We start from the raw sequence: 20,739 nt of genomic DNA, 5'->3' as shown, positions 1-20,739 counted from the left end.
TTCTTTGAAGTCAAGGAGACCTTTACTATTCACATCAGTGCAGACAAAAATTCAATGACAGAGCCCATGATTCCAAAGATACACCATCTGAAAAATCTGGAGGAAGTTTTATAATCAACTTCCCTGGCATTTTTATATCCCAGCAAAATTACTTGTCCATTTTTCTGTGATAATTTTAAAATATTCCTCATACTACAGACTTAATTTTACAATGGACAGTACACCCATGGATGTTTACAATACATATGTATGTAAGTCAACATATACTAAAAATATAGAAGTCTAGATATGTCTATAGGATACAGATATAGATATAGAATCATAGAATCCTTTAGGTTGGAAGGGATCAATTTGACTTAAATGACTTTAAGATCATCAAGTCCAACCATTGAGCCATTAGGGCTCTAAAGTCCTCTGCTAAAACAGATCAGAATCTGTCAGGGTTGGAAGGGACCACAAGGGTCACCCAGTTCCAACCCCTCTGCCATGAGCAGGGACACCTCCCACTAGATCAGGCTGCCCAGAGCCTCATCCAGCCTGGCCTTAAAGACCCCCAGGGATAGATATAGATAGATAGATATATAAAGGAAGAAGGGGTTTTGGTCCAGAATGTTCTCAACAAGCAGCTCTGACTCAGCTAGTTGCAGTCCATTCTGTTTTTGGACAGAGCTCAGGAATTTAAAAATTAGCTTGAAAAAAAAAACAAAAAAACAAAAAAAAACAAAAAAAAAACCCACACTGGGATAATCATGAGCAACTGGAAATAAAGAGTTTGTAATTTACAATTAATTTAATGAGTTCTGAACGGAGTTGAACTGTACCAGTGTCGTCACTCACAGAGTAAAAGCAAATGTTTATCTGTTTTCATACAAAGGTCAACTGTGGTTTCTTCATGACAATAAAAATGCAGGGCTGCTACACCCAGAGCCATTTAAGGGGCTTGGCCAATGAAATTGTTACAGATGTACTGGAAAATCTTAGCCAACATATGCTGATAGATAATACCTCTTCCCCCTGTCCCTCCACACTTCAGCACTTTGCCTGAACTTCTGGAGTTGCTTCATGAAAGAGAAGTCTGACGTGAGTTAATAGGAGAAATACACTTGATCCACAACTAATGTGCTTCCTGGAAATGCTCCCTTTCCTCTGGGCACAGCACCAAGGATAACAGACATTGTATATTAAAAAGGTCCCAGGAACAGATCCAGCACAAATCTGGATGTGTGGAGGTTAATCTGCTGTGGCTGGGAGTGGCTTGAGGTCATGAGCAGAGACACTTTTGATAAAACACTAAATGTAACTGAAAACAAAAAGCAGGGAAAGGCATGTATCTCCATTCTGATGTGACATTCAGAAAATGCTGATGTTTAGGGAGGGGAATCAGGTGCAGGAACACAGAACTGAGAGTGGAGGAGGAGCTGCAGCAGTGCAACCTTCCTGCTACAGGAAGGTTGGAAGGAATATTTCAGGCCACAGTCAGTACTCAGTAATGCTGCCCACCACTGGAACCTCACCAGTGTATATGCCCCAGACGAGGGCAATATATCATAGAATCTTAGAATGGTTTGCGTTGAAAAGGACCTTAAAAGTCATCTAGTTCTAACCCCCCTGCCATGGGTAGGGACGCCTCCCACTTGATCAGGTTACTCATAGCCCCATTCAGCCTGGTCTTGAACACTCCAGGAAGGGCCTATCCACAACCTCTCTGGGCAGCCTGTTCCTCTGCCTCATCATCCTCACAGTGAAGAATCTTTTCCTTATATCTCATCTAAATGCACCCTCTTACAAATGAAAGCCATTACCCCTTGCTGTATCACTATTGGAGTCCTTCCTCACCTTTCCTGTAGGCACCATGTAGGTACTGGAAGGCTGCAATGAGGTGTCTCTGAAGCCTTCTTTTCTCCAGGAGAAACATCATTGACTCTCTCAGCCTGTATTTATAGGGCTTCAGGCCCCTTAGCATTTTTGTGGCCTTCCTCTGCACTTGCTCCAATAGGTCCATGTATTTCTTAAACTAGGGGCACCAGAGCTGAACATATTACTCCAGATTGGGTCTCAGGAGAGCACAGCAGAGGAGGAGAATCACCTCCCTCGACCTGTTGGCCATACTTTTGATGCAGCCCAGTATACGGGTGGCTTTCTGGGCAGCACTAGCACATTGTTGGCTCATGTTGAGCTTTTCATCAACCTCCAAGTCTTTCTCCTCATGACTGCTCTCAGTCCATACTGTAGTTGTTCTTGGAATTGCCCCAACCTGGGTCCAGAATCTTTTGGCTCATGTTGAGCTTTTCATCAACCTCCAAGTCTTTCTCCTCATGACTGCTCTCAGTCCATACTGTAGTTGTTCTTGGAATTGCCCCAACCTGGGTCCAGAATCTTGTACTTGGTCTTGTTGAAATTCATGAGGTTCACACAAGCCCACCTCTCAAGCCTGTCAAGGTCCCTCTGGATAGCATCCCCTCCCTCCAGTGTGTCAACTGCACCACACAACTTGGTATCATAAGCAAACTTGCTGGGGGTGCACTCATTTCCACTGTCCATGGCACTGACAAAGATGTTAGACAGCACCGGTCCCAGTACTGACCCCTCAGGAATGTTTTTTTTTTCTCCACTTGGACATCGAACCAATGACCACAACTCTTTGAGTGCAGCCATCCAGTCAGTTCCTTATGCACTGAGTGTTCCATCTGTCAAATTCATATCTTTCCAATTTAGAGACTGGGATGTCATGAGCAACAGTGTTGAATGCTTTGCACAAGTCCAGGTAGATGACATCCGTTGCTCTATCCACCCTATCATAGAAGGCCACCAAATTTGTCAGGCCAATTTATCCTTGGTGAAGCCATGTTGGCTGTCAGCAATCACTTCCTCATTTTCCATGTGCCTTTAGCATAGTTTCCAGGAGAATCTGTTCCATGCTCTTCCTGGGCACAGAGGTGAGACTGACTGGCCTGTAGTTTCCCGAGTCCTCCTTTTTTCCATTTTTGGAAATGGGGGTTATGTTGCCCCTTTTCCAGTCAGTGGGAGCTTCAGCAGACTGCCTTGACTTTTCAAATATGATGGAAAGTGGCTCAGCAACTTCATCCACCAGTTCCCTCAGAACCTGTGTATCCATCTCATCAGGTCCCACAGAACTGTGCACCTTCAAGTTCCATAGGTAGTCTTGATCCCAATCTCCTACAGTGGGTGATTCTTCATCCTCACAGTCCTTGCCTTTGCCTTCTGCAATTTGGCCAGTGTGGCTGGAGCCTTTGCTGGTGAAGGCTGAGGCAAAAAAGTCATTGAGTACCTCAGCTTTCTCAATATCCCTCATGACCAGGTGCATGGTTTCTTTCCCAAGTGGGTCACGTCTTCCCTAGTTTTCCTTTTATCACTGGTGTACATATAGATGCTTTTCTTGTTACCCTTGGTGTCCCTCTCCATATTTAACTCCATCAGGGTTTTGGCTTCCCTGGCCACTTGGACAATTTCACAGTATTCCTCCCAGGCTACTTGCCTTTGCTTCAACCCTCTGTAGACTTTCTTTTTGCATCTAAATATGTCCAGAAGCTCCTTTTTCATTCATTCAGGCCTCCTGGAATTTTTGGCTGACTTTCCCTCTGTTGGGAACCACCACTCGTGAGCTTGGAGGAGTTGATCCTTGAATATTGACCAGCTTTTTTGGTCCTCAAAGCCCTCCAAGGCTTTATCCCATGGTACTCTACCAAGCAGATCCACAAAGAGGCCAAAGTCTGCTCTCCTGAAGTCTACCATGATGAGCTTGCTGTGTGGCCTTCTCACTGCCCTAAGGATCTTGAATTTCATAATTTCATGGTCACTGTAGCCAAGGCTGCCCTTGAACTTCACATTCCTCACCAGCCCCTCCTTATTGGTGAAAATAAGATCCAACATAGCACCACTCTGCACTTTCTCCTAAATGGCTTGGAGAAGGAAGTTATTATCAATGCATTCCAGGAGCCTCCTGGATTGCTTATGCCCGGCTGTGTTGTCTATCCAACAGATATCAGAGTGGTTAAAATCCCCTATAAGGACCAGAGTTTGTGAAAGTGAGGCTCCTATCTACCTATAGAAGGCGTTGGCTGCTTGATCACTCTATTCAGGTGGCACATAGCAGACCTCCACTATAAAGTCACCTGTCCCTGCCCTCCCTTTAATCCTGACCCATAAGCTCTCAGCCGTCTCCTCATCCACCCCCAGGAGGGGGTCCATGCACTCCAGCTGGCCACTGACACCAATACATCAAAGGGAAAGACCCTTTTCTCTCTCCTTAGTCAGCCGTCTCAGTTTCTTCCTTTCCCACCAATTTCAGTCTGCTGTCCTCCAGTTGCATAAGATGCTACTCCAACTTAATTGGCAAAGCTCATCCTGCATCGTGGGATAGCTGAGGGCGATTTCCTGAGCTTGGCTGGCACCACAGAGATGCCTTGGCTTCCATCAAAAAAATGGCTCAGTAATTGCTGGGCTAGCTTGTTAATTCTCATCAAAACGTCTCCTGTCATATTGCTTCACTAATGTAGAACAGTCCCATCTGGTATATCCCATTTCTCAGGCCAAGGAAGTTATATATAACTTTTTCCCTTGACAAACCTCCTTCCCCATTATCAACTTTTGTGCTCTCCCCTGAGCAACATAACATTCACAGAAACACCACTGCAGCAATGTTAAGGCACTTGGACAAGTTGCTTATGAAAAAAGCAGCTTGCTGTGGAAATACATTTTTCAGCTCATTCATCTGTGATGATAGGTCTGGCTTTGACTTTACAAAATCATTAGTCCAGATTCATATGTCCTAAGAGGTATAGTGTAGATTAGGGCCCAGCTTCTCTGTGGAACCTGTTGTGTGAACTTCACATTGCCAGAACTGTCATTTACATGTACTTAACAAAGTGGAAAGATAATGGAATATGGGTAATAAATCAGCTGGCCATTTCTATACTCCTTCTGTTGCTACATACCTCTTCCTGTGTGTACTTCATGCAAGGTCTATATTTATAGCAGGAAAGATGCCGAATAAGCAGAGCTGCTTAGGCTGGATGGTTGATTTATGGAGCCTGTTTCTCAACAGATAAATAAAACCCTGTGGACCTGGAAACAGCTGTCTGGTGTTTCAGAAAAGTGTCAATAAATACTGGTCGGGTTTCATCTAGATTTGTACTCTAGGATTTTGGTGAAACAGCTCCACTTTCTTGGATAAGCTGGCTTACATTCTCAGGTTATCCCTTGCTTAAGAAGAGCAATGAGAAAGACCTAGGTACAATATCAGACTGTGGGAACCCAGTCTGCCAGCTGCCTGTTACAAAGCACACACATCATGTTGTTCCTTCCTGACAGGATTGGGACACATCAGTCTCCTCCAGACACTGACATCCCAAAGTATTTGCCTTTAGTCTCAGTGAAAATTTAGTTAAAAGTCACACATGATAATTTGTATATCTATAAAAATGAATGTATGTGTATATGCATGTATGTAGGCATAAAGGATACTGCTGTGTACTGACAGATGGACACTTTATGTAGGTCATTTCAATAAGAAATTCACAATTTCTTTCAGAAATATTTGTAGTCTATGTAGCATGCCACCTCTGGGCTGCTGTGTACTAATAATTCATGGCTGTTTTCCTTAGTTCAGACAATGATTTCTACCATTATTATTGCTAGCATTTAGGTTTAAGACCTGATTCGCTACAGAACAGGAACCTTGTCCACATTTGTGGTTGTCACTGAACCATAAGGCCAGTGCCACAGTAAAAATAGTCTGAGAGCCAGGCATTGCTACCCAACACAGAAGAAGGTAAAAGATGTAATGACATGATAGTCATTTGAAAGGCATCAGTCCTTTCAGTTCTGTCAAGACCACTTGTCAAAGGACTGTAGTTCTAACATATATTGTTCTGTTCTGTAAATAGTGATCTCAGACACTGCTTCCCCTATTTGAATTTTGGGGTATATTTTCCCTGTATTGGCATGAAAGCAAATTTATGCTTAAATTTCAGTTTTCTACATCATCTTCTTTTTGAGTTGTAAAAGGAAGCTCTAGCAAAGGAGCCAGGAATGTGTATACTGCTGCCTACATTCACTTTGTCAGCTAACATAACAGCTTCTGTGAAATACCATTGGTCCTTGGGCTAGCTTCTGATATTTTCCACAAGTTTTAAAAGTAGGAGTGTTGCAAATGAAATGATTTATTGTTTTGCAACCTTCTTTTTTTCAGTGCATGTCTGTCCAACCAGTTCATTTTTTACCCTCTTGCAATTAACAAAGCAGGTATGGGACTGACAATCTTGTCCCGGCACGACTCTTCAAAGGTGTTGCCCATTACATAAAGAAAATGTATCTTAGTGCAACTGAATCTTTAAAAGGTTATGAAAGTTTAGAAAAACCCCTCTAGTTAAAACAAATGACAGTACCTCTGAGTAATGCGGCGAGAGATATTTCCCATTGTGTTTTGCAATGTTGCGCATGATTTTTAATGCCTTCTCTCCCTTTTTGCGTGTCAGAAGCCAACGGGGAGATTCAGGAACCACCCTGTAAGAACACAAAAATCCTAAATAGAGGATTTGCCCTTTAACATCATAAATAAACCAAAGTCCTTGGCCTTTTGCCTGTGTTACCTCACAACACACTGATTTTTCAGTCTTTGGGATACAGAAACTCTTTTACGTACTGCTTTTCCAGTCAGTCTCCTGTAAAATATCTGATCCTTGTAGGCAAAAAAAAAAAAAAAAAAGAAGAAGAAAATAAACTATATCAATAGTTTGCAAAGCTGAAAAATAAGAAATTTAACTATTGTATTTGCACAATGGATATCAAAAGTATGATAACCAACAAGCAAACAAGGTGCCTGTAGAATAACAAGGAGCAATGAAAGTCAACATTAGACACATGTAGTACCATGTACAGGCAGATCAGGAGACTTCTAGATGTATCATTATAAGGCAGACACAGATGCACTCAAATATGTACGTATTTTACAAACTGAACACAGAACAACTACTACTGATGGGTGTTTCAATTTCTTGTAGGCTAGGGTTAAAATGATTTACAATCTAAAAGGTCACAACAGGCAATGTTTAAGGTAATGTGCAGGAAGAGAGTATGTGGATTAGTTTCTTTGGGTCCAGCCCATAGGATGGCTACACTCCACCAAGACAGATGTTCACCACAGCACAGTGCTCTGCTTTCTCACTAGCTGTGCTGCTCACCTCATGGGACCTTTAGGGCAAGTTCACCCCTGAACTAGGTACATAATAAGAGGTAAAGGCAGGGTCCCAAGGCTAATGGGGAGAGCAAACTTTGGTCAAGTTACCTAGATAAACAGTCCCAAGCTAAGCAGGGACAGTGCAGGATTGTTTGAAACTATGGTTGACAAGAGAGTCAAACCCTGGGCAGAAAAAGGAAAGTAATGTATGTCTGCGATACACTAAAAGGAATTAAAAGTGCCAAATTCAGCAGGATGCAGATAGATTCTTCCTAATCTAACATTTTGCACCCTGGTGAACTGGGACCACAGAAGGAATATCAAGGTACTCAAATAGCAATAATGATAAGAGCAATGACTGTAATGTTACCAGTAGTAGAGCAAGAAGAGGAAGTTGGGCAGTGAAATGGCCAGCTGGACCCCCTGCCAGGTGGGAACCAAATATGCAATTCCAGGGAGAATCATAATTCCCAGGGTGAAGAACATCTGAATCACAATCCCAACAATCCGCTGGTCAGAACCAACAATCTCTGTCACTGAGCAGAAAGAAAAAGAAAATAAACAACACAGAAACAAAACCAACTTAAAAGAGAAATATTAGTGCTGGAACATAAGGACAGACAGTACTGTATTAGGTCACAAGTCTGCCTAGCCCAGCATGTTGCCTTCAGCAGTGTAAGCATGTCACCAAAACTGTCCAGGGCAAGCACAAGTGACACCTCCTGATCAATTCACCCATCAATCTCCAGCTAGAGGAGCTTCTGACTACATGTTTACTAATGAACTAAACAGGGCCAGAACACAAGTTTGAGACTGTGTCAGAACCATGCTTAGTGGTAAATTGTTGGCACTCTGCCTGGCACAGTTTTTGCCCATGCCCGAGACTGGAGGAGCCTCCAGGGAGGGGCTGCTCCCAGCAGGTAATATGGACCAGAAGTCTGTGGGATAAAGAGTTTACTCATACCATGCTGTTTGCTCTGAGTGCTAAGATATGATCCACAGCTTGTTTTATTTACTAGCCTTTCTCCTTTGTTTATTTGTTTGGTATTTAATCCTTTGGTGGATTTTTTTTTTACTTTGTCCATGTGTCTAATCATTTCTGAAACCCATGTAAGCCTGTATTTCCAGCAATATCCCATGGCCATGAAATCTATAGCTGAGATAAGCAATGCATGAAGAAATGTCCTGTTTGTTTCAAAACTGTCACCACTACCTAGCCTTCAAAATAAAAGCAGAGTTTTACCTTGGTTTATAATACACAGAAAATCCTTTTTTTTTTTTTTTTTTTCCATTTTACTAAAGGAGACACAATTTTACAAGTAACAGTGATTCCTTTCAGCTGGAAATGCAGAGAGATATGACACCATTACTATTTTTATTGACTATTCATCACATCTGCATGGCTTGAGGGCAACTCTATTGCCTAAAGGTAGCTGCTCAGCACCATCCCAGGAAGAGCTAGGTTGTATGTGAAAGCAAAGAGAGGTTCTTGGGGCAACCTCTTGTGGTTCTAAAGCACAGATCAGCAGCCTTGGAGATGTATTAATGGCAATCATCCTCCTGGTGTAACCAAACCAGTGATCTGTAGATCTCTCTTTAAACATGTTAAGTTGGTAAATACTCTGTGTGATCCCAGGACGTAAGAATAGATTTCTGAAGGGATTTAGATGGAATTACGCTCTCCAGGAATTAACTACCTTGTTTAAGGCTGTGGTAAAAAACTGTCCCTCAAGATGCCATATATCTGAACCTTTCCTTAAAGGCAGTCTGATCTGAGCATTGCAAAGCATTCCTTTCTGTTAAAACTTGGACATTTTCAGGAAGCTGGGTATCTCTCATAAAACTTTTTGATGGTTAGAGCACTTGTCAAAGTTTTAGGATAAGATCTCAGTTTAAAATTAAGCCATGTGCTCAGAAGTGAGGGGAAAAGCAGCTTCTGGGTCTTTCACTGGATCTTGGACCTGAGCTGCTCACCAATGTAACTTTGCCCAGCAAGCTGAGGTGCCTTTGGGCTTTAGATGCTGAAAGGGCTAGACAGGAACATCTGTGCATATGTCACCACAGTGTTCCCAGGTCTCACTGTAACTGTTTACATCTGGTTGCAACTCTGCTTTTACTCATCTGAGTTCCACTAGGAATTCTTCTAAAATTGTCACAGGCCTCACAGACTGTAGCGATGGTACAAGTGTTTTGTACTATATAATGATGTTATCACTGTGTTTTGGATTATCACAGTATAATGGCTTATTTTCTTTCTAAGGAAATCTGATGTCTCATCTCTAGAAGGATGCTTTCTGCAATATCTTGGTATTTCATGCTCTAGACAGGAGTTTCCCCTTTCTGAACCTTGCAGTTTTCCAATATGTCACAACAATACCCTTTTCTCATGAAAAGTAGGCTTGCTATACAAGGAGCTTCATCACTGTGTCATGAATGTAACCTATCAAAGAGCCTCAATCTTTGCTTTATTTATGCTAAAAATAAAAAAGTTTATAAAATAAAAAGTTTCCCTTCCTTTTCCCTTTTCAGGAAATAGTAATCCTAATATGGACCTTCGTGTCCAGCCTGGCACTAAGCAAAGCCTCCTAACTAAAGAATGAAGAGCAGCTATCCAAGAGTCTGTACTCCCGGCGAGGAAAAGCAGTTAACTCCTCTGAGCATCTGTAGAAGATGTTCAGACTCTACCAAAATTAACCATGTTCCTGTTTGTATATCCAGTTTATTTGCGGCTTGTTCTGATTTGATCATCTTGGTGATCTTTTATGTCATAAGAAAACCTTTATATACACACATTCCACTCCTCCACCTCTTAATCAATTAAATTAATCCCCCCCATCAGAGTCCATAGATTAGATAGTCATGAAAGTCCACAAATAGCAACAGAAAGGGTATTGCTACTGAACAGTCTATGGCCATCTTCTCAAAGGTATATTCAAGTATCACAGTGGTGGGTATGAAAAGAGAGCTTGGATGGTTCTGAAGGACACATCCTTCTTGCTAGGCTGCCCTCATGCATTACTTCTTCCTCACTCTTCTCCATGGGATCCTATGAGGTCAGGCAGGCACATACTCTGCTGCTCATTTCCATCTCATATCAAAAAGAGTTTGCACTTGCTCCTGTTCTCAGAGGCCACCTCTGTAACAGTAAATCAGCAGACATTGACAAGTAAGGAAACACTACACCATTTAGCTGTTAAACATGTCCCTAGCATGGTTTGGACAAAGGCCAGTGACTGCTTCCCCAAGCATTCAGTTCAGGCATGAGCCCAGACCATGGATGATGCCAAGTTACAATTTCCATGCAAGCACCTTGTCTTGGAGGACAAACACACTAACTAGGATGGACTTGGGTTGTTCATTGTCTGCTGATATCAGGGTCAGTGCTTTTTTCCCCAAGAAAAAAATATTATCAAGAGCAGATGTAGCCATACTCCTTGTCCTCCAAAAATCCCTCACTTTTCCTAACTAGAAAAGAAAGAAGATAATGTCTCTCACCAATCACGTAGCATGTCATCCAGGTTCCTTTGCCAAATATGCCTTGGAGAAAACGGAAGACCAAAAATACAGTAAAGTTTGGTGCAAATGCAACTATGATACCACATATCCCAACCCCGAGGCAGGAGAGCAAGTAGATGAGGATTCTGCCATATCTGTTGAAAAAGAATAAGAAAGCAAAATCATGAAAAGGCACAGATTTCTTTTTTTTTCCTAGGTTCTCATTTCGATGCTAGATCTGAAAGTGCCTTTTTGTCACTGGCCTTCCTCCAAAGGGAGGCTGCCTGAAACTCTGTAATGTTGATCCTTGGGATATGGGACTGTTTTCCCTGTGGTAGTTGTCACTGACTTTATGTCACTAATTTTAAAACTGGGTCCTTTCCAAGCCCCCTTTTATTTTAGAAATTTAATTTGTCTTTTTTTTGTATCTAAACTATGGCCCATATGCTACAGTTCAGACTTCCGATCCAGGCGAAACAAGGTCAACTTTTGTTGGGGATTTCTGTTTTCAGAAACTGGTGTCCTAATAATAATTACAGCCAGCTGCGTGAATGAAAGTAATTTTTTCTTTAGTTACCTTATGTTATTTTCCAGTATGTTGTTTAGGCTTAGACCACTTGTTTTCAAAGTCTGCCTGACGTATTCATGAGTTTCATTTTCCCAGCAAAAGACATTGTTATTAATAGGTCTACCCAAGGTAAGTCATAATTTAAAAAAACACCAAATAAATCCCCTCCCTGTAGTTTCACAGCAACTGTGTGCTTAGAACACAACTGGAATTTCCATTTTGATCTCTTCTCCATTGTTATTGTTGTTGTTTTAAGAGGAAACTGTGAACACTAATGTAGCTGTTTAACTTCCCAAAAAGTATTTGAGAGCATATTTTTTTGGTTTTTTTTTTTTAAAGGTTTCATGAGAAGAATTTTTAAGGGACAAAAATCAGGGTATTTTCACATAGGTTCATTCTTTTGAATGCTGTCAAGGAGACAAGTCTAACGTTCTGGCTGCAGCATATCCCCTGGTGTTAACAATGTACAACATTCACATTGTATGGTTGTTAAATTATATCTAATACACCAGTACTTCTACACATATTCTTTATTTCAATAATTAGCTGTTGTATCACTACACTTACACAGTCTTAAGGTGCTAGTATCACCTTATCCCTTGGAAAGAAGAGGTGTTCCTTGAAAGTACTTTTATTTGCTAGTTCAAAATTTGTTTTCTGAGCTGACATTGCAGATAATTCTGTAAGTATTTCTGCCTATGGAGAAACTGTACTGTAAGTTATTATTGCTATTATTACAGATACCAAAGAAAAATCAAATAGGCAGAAAGTGTTTTATGAACTGAAGAAATATGCTCTCCCATTGAAATCATCAGTAGTGCTCTCAGTCAATGCATAGCTTAACTATGCATGTTAATTATCAGCACGAAGCACAAACCAAGGTCCCTCCTTTCATCTAAGAGCAAGATAGATCTTATGGGAGCTCCTCAGCCTGGGGCACCTAGCTGCTCAAGCCTGAATATCTCCTACATCTTTTCCTTGTCATTCATCCAGCTCTAACAGTGTTGAGGAGCAGCTGGAGAGAGCTATGACTTCAATGATAAGCACACGAGTGCATCCTGGAATGGAGGGATTTCCATACTGAGTCCCTCCCTCCTTCCCTCAAGTAGCTGCTTTCTTCATCAGTGGTGCTTATTGAACATCCTCCAGTAAACACCAGTCCAGAAAACAGCTCTGAATGCTTCCTTTTCATTTCTGTGTCCTTCTGCCCTTTGTGGGTCCATATGTGTACAGTCAGACACCACGAGAAAAGCTCTTTTCATGACATTTTAAAGTTCAAACAGGACCAGTAAGTATGATTGTGTGAAGTTTACAGCCCAAAAGGAAGCGAAGATTACAATGGCTGAGTCTTATTAACCCACGCTGGGTATGTTTATCCAAAGTGAATTAAACATCCAAAGTGAATTAAACCTCCAAAGCATTGATGCATGCTTATTGCAGGTGACACTACAAGCGATATCACCTCTAAACAACAGAAAAGACAGCAGTGCTTATACAGTACCTGTCTGCAGCGTAGCCCAGGGTGAACGCCCCAACCAGAAACCCCAGATTGAGGATGGCCTGTGAGAGATCCAGCTTCCAGGCACTGCCACACACCAGGTTATACTGCGGGAACAAGGGAGAGGCATAAACACCCCGCGTGGGTCCTTATCGTCCTCAGCCCAAAACATCACAGAAAATGCATAGGGACAGGTGGGAAGGGCAAGAGAAAAGGGAAGGTGAAAGGGAAGTTGAAATACGCCTGTTCAACAGCACTAGGGGGCCTGGGAAGCACAGCCATAGCAAGGGCTCTTCAGCCTCCTGTGGAGATAGAAGGAGAGCTTCTCCTTGCCGAAAGGATGCTGTGTTTCACATAGCAGTTGTCCAGATATGGAAACCAAATGCCTCTTTTGCAAATCAAACACAACACTGTTAAATATGTTGCCAAAGTAAAGCCGTGACTTTGTTTAGTGTAGAATAAGACTGCACAGCTACAGCTGATGAAAACATCAGTTTGTATAAATGGTTTAATTATTTTTCCTGGTGTCTTCTAGATAGAAGCAAAAACATGTCGTCTCCGAAGAAACTGAAAATAGATCTTAGATTAATTTCAGACACACTGAATATGTATTTCCTAGCTTTCCCAGACTTTTCTATTCCTTATACTGCAGTAGCCATAACTCCCTAACATGATGTCACGTTGGTGCATATCTGGAGAATTCATTCACTCATCCATTCATTCTTTAAGAATAAAGAAATGCCAATCACTGCCTCCCAAGTTCTGCAGATTTTATGGGAGTCAGGAGGTTGCAGTCTACACCTGGGGTAACCTTGGAACAATGCAGCTTCAAGACCAAGGGAAGCCACAGGCAGCAGCAGCTGCTACCATTTACCCTAGAGACATCTTCTTGCTTTGAGCTGTAAGAAGTCTTTTAGTTGGTAACAAGGTGCTGGTTGCTGAAACACACACAGCATGTCATGTTTGTGCTCACCAGCTCCTGTACAATACCAGTGCTCATACACTGTGCTAGGACAAGGTGGCCACAGGGTGGGTTAGAGAGATCAACAGTCTCTTCTGCCACTCGCAATCCTCCAGACTCTGAAATGTAGTTCCAAGAGCCCAGGTTTCACCAGCCCATTTGTATGCTATAGTGCCCAGTGAGCATTGCCTGAGCCTGGGATTTCAGAGGTGCCTACAGAGGAGGTATAGAGGACATTCAGACTTGGATTTCACTGAGTCTGAATATGGACCCAAAAATCTAAAGTAATACTCTTAAATATTTATATATGTACCAAAATAAGAAATCATTTCTTTTAAGATTCAGAACTCTGCATAGGTACCATTCACACTTACTTCTATGGGCTATTCTTCAGTTGTTAAAACTAAACTCCTGTTTTGGTTCCAAATGTACTATTAGTGTTTTCACTGACAGCAACTACAGCAGAATCATTGTTAGTTGTGATGATTTTACTGGAAATACAGGATCTGGGTTTGTTTGTGGCTTTTTGGTTTTCTTGAAGCTGCCAGTCTGGGAATTTTGTGACCAAGAACTGCAGTTTCCAGCTATCATGACTGTGAATAAAAACTTTGCTAGTAACAGCATAGGTCCCCAACTGGATAGATACCCCACCCCACTGACTTCAAACAAAGTAGTGGTTTTCATGTCAGCCCTGTTACTCTGGGGAGCCTGACTGGTCACCTTCCAGCCAAGCCAGGCCACCAGCATCTGGCTTCCACTTCTGTAAATCTTGAGCAAAAGCTGCAGAAACCTCAGCTTCCTCTGAGAGAATAAAAACCTTCTCTCAGCTGTCATTCTCAAGGGCTATTGCAATGCTTTCCTAAAATAGCCTGAACATGGAGCAGCACTTTCAGACTTCAAACGCTGCTTAACCTCTTGCTTCCTGAAACAGTGACAACGCTGGCAAATAGTATCAAACAATACAGGTTTGGAAAGCAGGGGTTTTTTTCTTCATAAGAATGGCCATTAAAAGAAGATATTACATGGCAATGTAATTGACTGTGCTGATGGCAGAGGTTGAGGCTCTCAGAAGAGCATCTGCAGCCACCTATACAGGGCAATATAGCTTACCAAAGGGCTAAAGACCAGCTAGAAGAAAATGATGGCTTCAAAATTGCACTGCTAGAGTGTAACAGAAAATGAAATAATCCCATGCAGAGATAGGCAGGGAGACCAAGCAGGAAGGGTGCCTTCAAATCATCTCATGAAAACTTTTCTGGCTCAGCCAGAGCTGTACTCAGCTGGACACCTCAGAGGACACATGTCTGGTGCAGGCCCCCTAGCCAGGGCCCATATTGGGCATGCTGGCACTGCCATGTATGTGCCAGGGGGACCATCGGGACAGCTGCTGTGCTTCAGCTTTAAACACCGCTTAACAGGAACATTCATACCATTATCTTCTGCTTCCAGCAGAAGCTTGTGAAGTCACCCTGGAAGCACCATTACCCAGAGGCAGAGAGGACCACTTAGACCTCTCTCCTGGCACTCCCCAGGAATAACAGAGAGATCTGAGACTGTGGTATGCAGAGTCATCTCCCAGTGGAGGTTAAGATCGCTCAACATCTCACAAGCGTCTCGGCAACGTTGGAGAGAAATATTGGGCTGATTAATACATCAGCAGGGACGGCTTCATACAGGACCAGGTTTAAAAGCCCTTCACAGAATTGCCCGTCAGAGAGCAAAACATCCTCCAATAGTTGCAATTGCTCCTGAAGAAGATGGTCATGAAAGAAGACTCCCCCTCATAAGTCAAAACAGCCAAGGAGAGAATGGGAAAGGGAGTAAGAGCATTAATGCCTCACCAGAAACAGCAATAAATTAGCTGGAGAACAAAATTTGAAAGTGCATGTCATAACCAAGCTCTTACAGCAATGTTAGAATGAGCTGATGCTTACACAGACATAAAATCAGTAAATAAAAACATTGTCAGTCACAAAAAATCCACTTGCACCTAATTTCAGTTGTCAGTTTCAGAGACCAAGGCCCAGGTTTTGAACATCTACAAACCGCACCAGGTTCCCAAGAGCTGGGAGGCTGTCCTGGCAGCCCGAGTGACAGCGAGGGGAGCACCATCAGCACTGGCAGTGCCAGGTGGGCGACTGCACCCCAAGAGGAGAGCCGGGCTCTGTGCTTCCCACCCAGCCCTGCCACGGTGCCAGCCTGGTGCCCTGCATGCCCTGCTGAGCCACTCTCCCAGGAAGGGAACCTGCCCTTCCAGGAGCAGAGGGAAAGCCACAAAGGTAGCTGAGGAGCTCGGCTCCCAGGGTGGTAGTGGGTGGCAGTGCTGGAGCCATGCCCAGGCAGGCAGAGGGACCAACTCAAGTGCCTGCTGCAGGCACTGGCCTTCAGGTCCTTTTTCAAAGAGTATATTTATTTTTTAAAGAATTTGATCTCTCTTTACTCTAAACAGGCAATGACTAAGCTGTCGTGAAAGAGGGCAGGAGAATGAATGCGTGCCAGAAAGAATGGGGAAAATACCTTTACCGGAGAGGACTCTTGCATCTGAACAGCAATTTCAGTTTATTTAGGCAGCAGGTATTTTAAATATTTTGAAAATAGGAAAATAGAGAAAGCTTCTACAAAACTATGAACTCTTTCTGAAGGCATTAGCGACAAATACACTAAATGTACTCTACTTAGTCCTGCACTGTGTTTAAGTATTTAAATAACTTCTGGTACAGATAAGCATTCTCAGACCTTTTCTGTTTGCTTGACGCAGCAGGTAACATTTAAGTCATCACCCTGCTAATGTCTTGCTATGCATTTGCAAACATAACCTTTAGAGGGGAATGTAACCTTTAAAAGAGAATTGCGCACCCTGCAGAGAGCTTTTTTTTTTGATCCAAGCCGCCTGTCAGACCCACATCATCACTTCAGCTGTGACCTACTCTGGTCGAGCCTGATCGTTATCCCTATATGCATCGTTTGGAGGAAAAGTAACTGCATCTGTTTACCCGGGATTTCAGCCTGTCTCCAGTTAGCCAGTAATCCTACTATACAACACTCTCCCAAAATGTCTCCTGTGTCCCTTGCTAACAGTCTCCACAAAAGGGAGCAGAATGGTGCCTCCTGTGCCTTTCTAAATGATCATATGCCTGTCCCTGCACGGGCTGATGTTTACACTCCTACCACACAGGCTGCTCCTATGCCCAGGCAAAAGTGGTCCATGTTGTGAGGAGCTCACCAACCAGGAGCACTTCCATGCAAATATCTGGTGGCATCCAGGAGCAGAAAAGCTATCCTTGCCAACAACCATCTTCCACTGGAATAGGAGATCCCATTCCCTGAAAGTATGTATTCTTCTCATAACATACCAAAAAAATCCCAGCCTATGGTCTTTAAATCTCACAGACTGTCCTCCAGTGATACCACTTGGTTTCCAAAATTGGTAACACTGAGAATCAAAATCTCTAGGGCTTTCTGTCTAGACCACAGCTGTGTGACTTAGTTTTCTTCGTCTTCTTCCGGAATGTCCCAGTTCAGTATCTCCAGGGAAGAAGAGCTATAGCTCACAGTGATGGAAAATAAGCTACAGAAGAGATGTGAGACCAATGGCTCATTGCTGAGCATCACATGACCCTTGGCAAGCTGGAATGTTGCTGAGCCTTCCTTTCAGAAGTGTCACCTCTACAGCTGCAAGACCATACCCCTGCTGCTGCAAAATTTGGGACATATACTGGAGAAATACTTGGGAGACATTGCAGTGAGGAGAGTTTACTGACCTGTCCTCCCTGTTTATCTGTAGGAGTGTCTGTCCACAGTGCCCCCATGGTGTATATCTAGGCTGTGAAATAAACTTTCCTGCTTCCACTTGAATAAGATCACCCAGGACAACACAGCAGAAAGGGAATGTCACCATGTCCTGTGTTCAGTCCCCTTTCCTCCACAGACTTGAAATTTAATTGCTAAAACATTTACTGCACTATGGGTAAAGGGAAAAGGCTTCTTTTTTTTTCTTCCCTGATCTTAAGCCTATTTGTTTTCCTGTATAACCATGGCTTACCCCTAGACCCTGTTAAAACCTAGCTAGCCAGCTCCTCATTGCAATTGTCAGATGGGTTAACTAGCTCAGCTGGCCAGCTCCAGCTAAGGGCACATCTTCCTCAGCACTGCCATGATCTTTGCTAAGCCCCTCGCTGCACAAGTGCATGGACCCAGCACAACCCTGCAACTTGCCTCTGCATTCAGTGCCACCTTCACCTGCATGATTTCTATCCACTGCATGACAGAAAGCATTGTTTGCCTGAACACAACCTCTTTCTGTTTAGAACTGGCTGAGGTGGTGTCCTGGTTTCACTGGGGTAGAATGATAGACCATGTATGATCTGCAGGTTGTTAGCAATATCAAGTGGGCCAGGGCAGCTGACTTGAGCTGGCTCACAGAAGTATCCCAGACCATAAGCATCATACTTGTTATAAAGGTGTATGTTTGATGAGGAGAGGAGTTTATCCCACTTCTGATCACTCTGGATGAGGCTCTGGGCAGCCTGATCTAGTGTGAGGTGTCCCTGGTCATGGCAGAAGGGTTGGAACTGGGTGATCCTTGTGGTCCCTTCCAACCCTGACAGATTCTGATCTGTTTTAGCAGAGGACTTTAGAGCCCTAATGGCTCAATGGTTGGACTTGATGATCTTGGAGGTCCCTTCCAACCTAAAGGATTCTATGATTCTATGATGCTATGATTCATTTCATCCCTGGAGGAGCTTCTTACCATTCTCCTCCTGAAGACTGTCTTCCTGTTTATTGTGACTGGTGTACATTTGCTGGGCTGCATATAGCTTTGTATAGTTTATATTTGCAACAGTATAGGTTTTGCTGTTTCATTAAATATTCACGGATATGGGCTAAACGTAGACAGATGGGAACAGAAGAAACACTGCTACGTGATTAACGACTGGGAAACATGGGAGTTGTGGCAGCCTCTCATTTCTCATAGCTTTTGCAGATGGCAAACATTTCCCATTTTAGTTTGACATGTACACTGACTGCAAACTTGTAATTCCTGGTTCTTGAGAGGTCACTGTGCACCAAGCAAATCCCAAAACACTGCAGCACACCTATCCCTGTAGAAATGCGTGGCTTTAAATGACAATATTTTGTTAAAAGCTCCTAAAAATGTAGCAACTTTGAGTAGGAATTTAGAATGATTTTACTGCCTGCTACAATTAATTTTCAAAATTACAGATGAAACTCTTTGGCCAATCAAGACATTTACAGTAATTCCTCAGGCCAATAACAACAGCATATTGAGAGCCCACATTCACATGTTTAGTGGACTTCATTGAAGTGACCAAACAGAGGCTGGTTTATCCTTTCAATCCTAGTGACAGATGGCTTAGGGCAATATTCATCATTTAAGGAAATCTAGTGAGATGTTGCTGCATGTTCCTTATTTGTTGCTGGGCAGCTCTTCTCCATCTCTCTTGTCCCCTGGACTATCAAACTTCTCTCTTTCACACATACTTACTGTAGCAAAACACACTGGAAACACATGCAGTGGAAAGGGAGAAATTACCTTATTTTTCTCTTTCTGTCAAAGCTTCTGCCAGAGTGCTGAGGGGCTAAGCAAGGACAGTACCCTTTGCCGTGTCTTGTTTCAAGCTGAGCACTTAATTAGACAAGTGGAATCAGCTTTTACCTGACTTCCAGAGCACTGTGGTTCAGGGCCTGAGGATCTGCTTGGCTTTGAAAGCTTTGGAGGTTTCTCTCCAATGCCTGGCCCAAGGCCTAGCTGGCACCTTTGTGTCCCTGCCACTGAGATCACCTGGACTCATTGAGCCTCCTAGGACAGAAGACTTGTCTTATCCTTCTTTTTTTCTTATATCTACCCATGGCCAAAGCAAGAGGGAGGCAGAGAAACTTAGTATTTCCTAAAGGGCGGGAAACAACAGCTGTCCTAAAAATGATACGAAAAAATCAAGACCTGACCTCTCACCCAGTACCAGCTGGCTCAGTGAAGTAACCTGTGTAAGGAACTGCTCTAAGCCCTCTTGTATGGGAAAAGTTTCATAAGAAATCGGTCAATAGCTGTTTCCTCTGATTGCTCTTTTCCCCTTTCCCTCCACTACTTAAGAAAAACAATATTAATCCCACTATGACAGTGGAAATAAGACAGTGTATAGCCATTCCCAGGACAATAATTACACCAGGTCAACACTTTGATAGTGAATTGCATTGTTTATTGCCGAGGAGGAGGACAGCAAAAGCACCAGCTGCGCCTTCTCCACTCTGAGATTGACTGCCATGTTATCTCCTGCTCTGAGGGATTATAAAAACTATGAGACAAACATTTTTGCTTTGCTTACAAGTTTCTCTGCAAATGCTGGCTGTTATTTTCTGAGACAGCTGGCAAGCAAAGGAGTAAGATTTATTCACAGCAGGTGCAATAGGATATATTCAGTTCATCATTTGTCTACCTCAGACCTCACACTTTGGCAATAAGTTGTTGCCAGGTTTTGAAATTACATCATCTATGGCGTGAAGACTTGCTGCAGACGGGGTATATTGGAATTGGCCCTTTCTGCTGAACTCCTGCCAACAAAGGCTGCTAATAGTCCTAAAATGTGTCAGCTGTGCTGTAGCTGCTGCTGAACACTCAGACTTCTTCTCAACTACCACCACAAGCCATCCAACCTGCAGACGTAATTGTAATTCACGTACATGCCTCTAGAAGTCATCGCTGCCAAAAATGTCTGAATAAAGCAGCTACCACTTGCAAACCATAACCAGCCACCCTTTTGCAGAGTGCTAGACTGCCTCCACTGAGACCAAAATAGATAGTGCCAAAGCCCAAGTGAGTGACTCAACCTTCTGTAGTTTCCCGGGGAAATTAGGTTTATTGACTTCCATATGTCCTGGGTTCATTTCCCGCTCCCAAGTCTCACCCAGCAGGAGATGGCAGGCAACGTTTCCTACTGCAAGTGTTTACAGAGCACAGGGGGGTGACCTGGGCTGTCTTCCAGATCACCAGGCCAGAGCAT

At 43.0% G+C, this 20,739-nt stretch overlaps 1 protein-coding gene across 1 annotated transcript in view; it reads right to left on the bottom strand.

The window, feature by feature from the left end:
• Positions 1-20,739, bottom strand: part of LOC103773469 (solute carrier family 22 member 3-like) — a 31,945-nt gene that overhangs the window by 6,919 nt on the left and 4,287 nt on the right. Inside the window, 4 exon segments of the mRNA XM_008940837.1 lie at positions 6,408-6,525; positions 7,569-7,734; positions 10,694-10,848; positions 12,763-12,866. Coding sequence (XP_008939085.1) covers positions 6,408-6,525; positions 7,569-7,734; positions 10,694-10,848; positions 12,763-12,866 — 543 coding nt within the window.

Source organism: Merops nubicus, unplaced genomic scaffold (genome assembly GCF_000691845.1).
Source record: "Merops nubicus isolate BGI_N331 unplaced genomic scaffold, ASM69184v1 scaffold8745, whole genome shotgun sequence".
NCBI classification, from domain to species: Eukaryota; Metazoa; Chordata; class Aves; order Coraciiformes; family Meropidae; genus Merops; species Merops nubicus.
The sequence above is the reverse complement of the archived record's forward strand: the minus strand, read 5'-3'. Positions and strand labels throughout refer to the sequence as shown.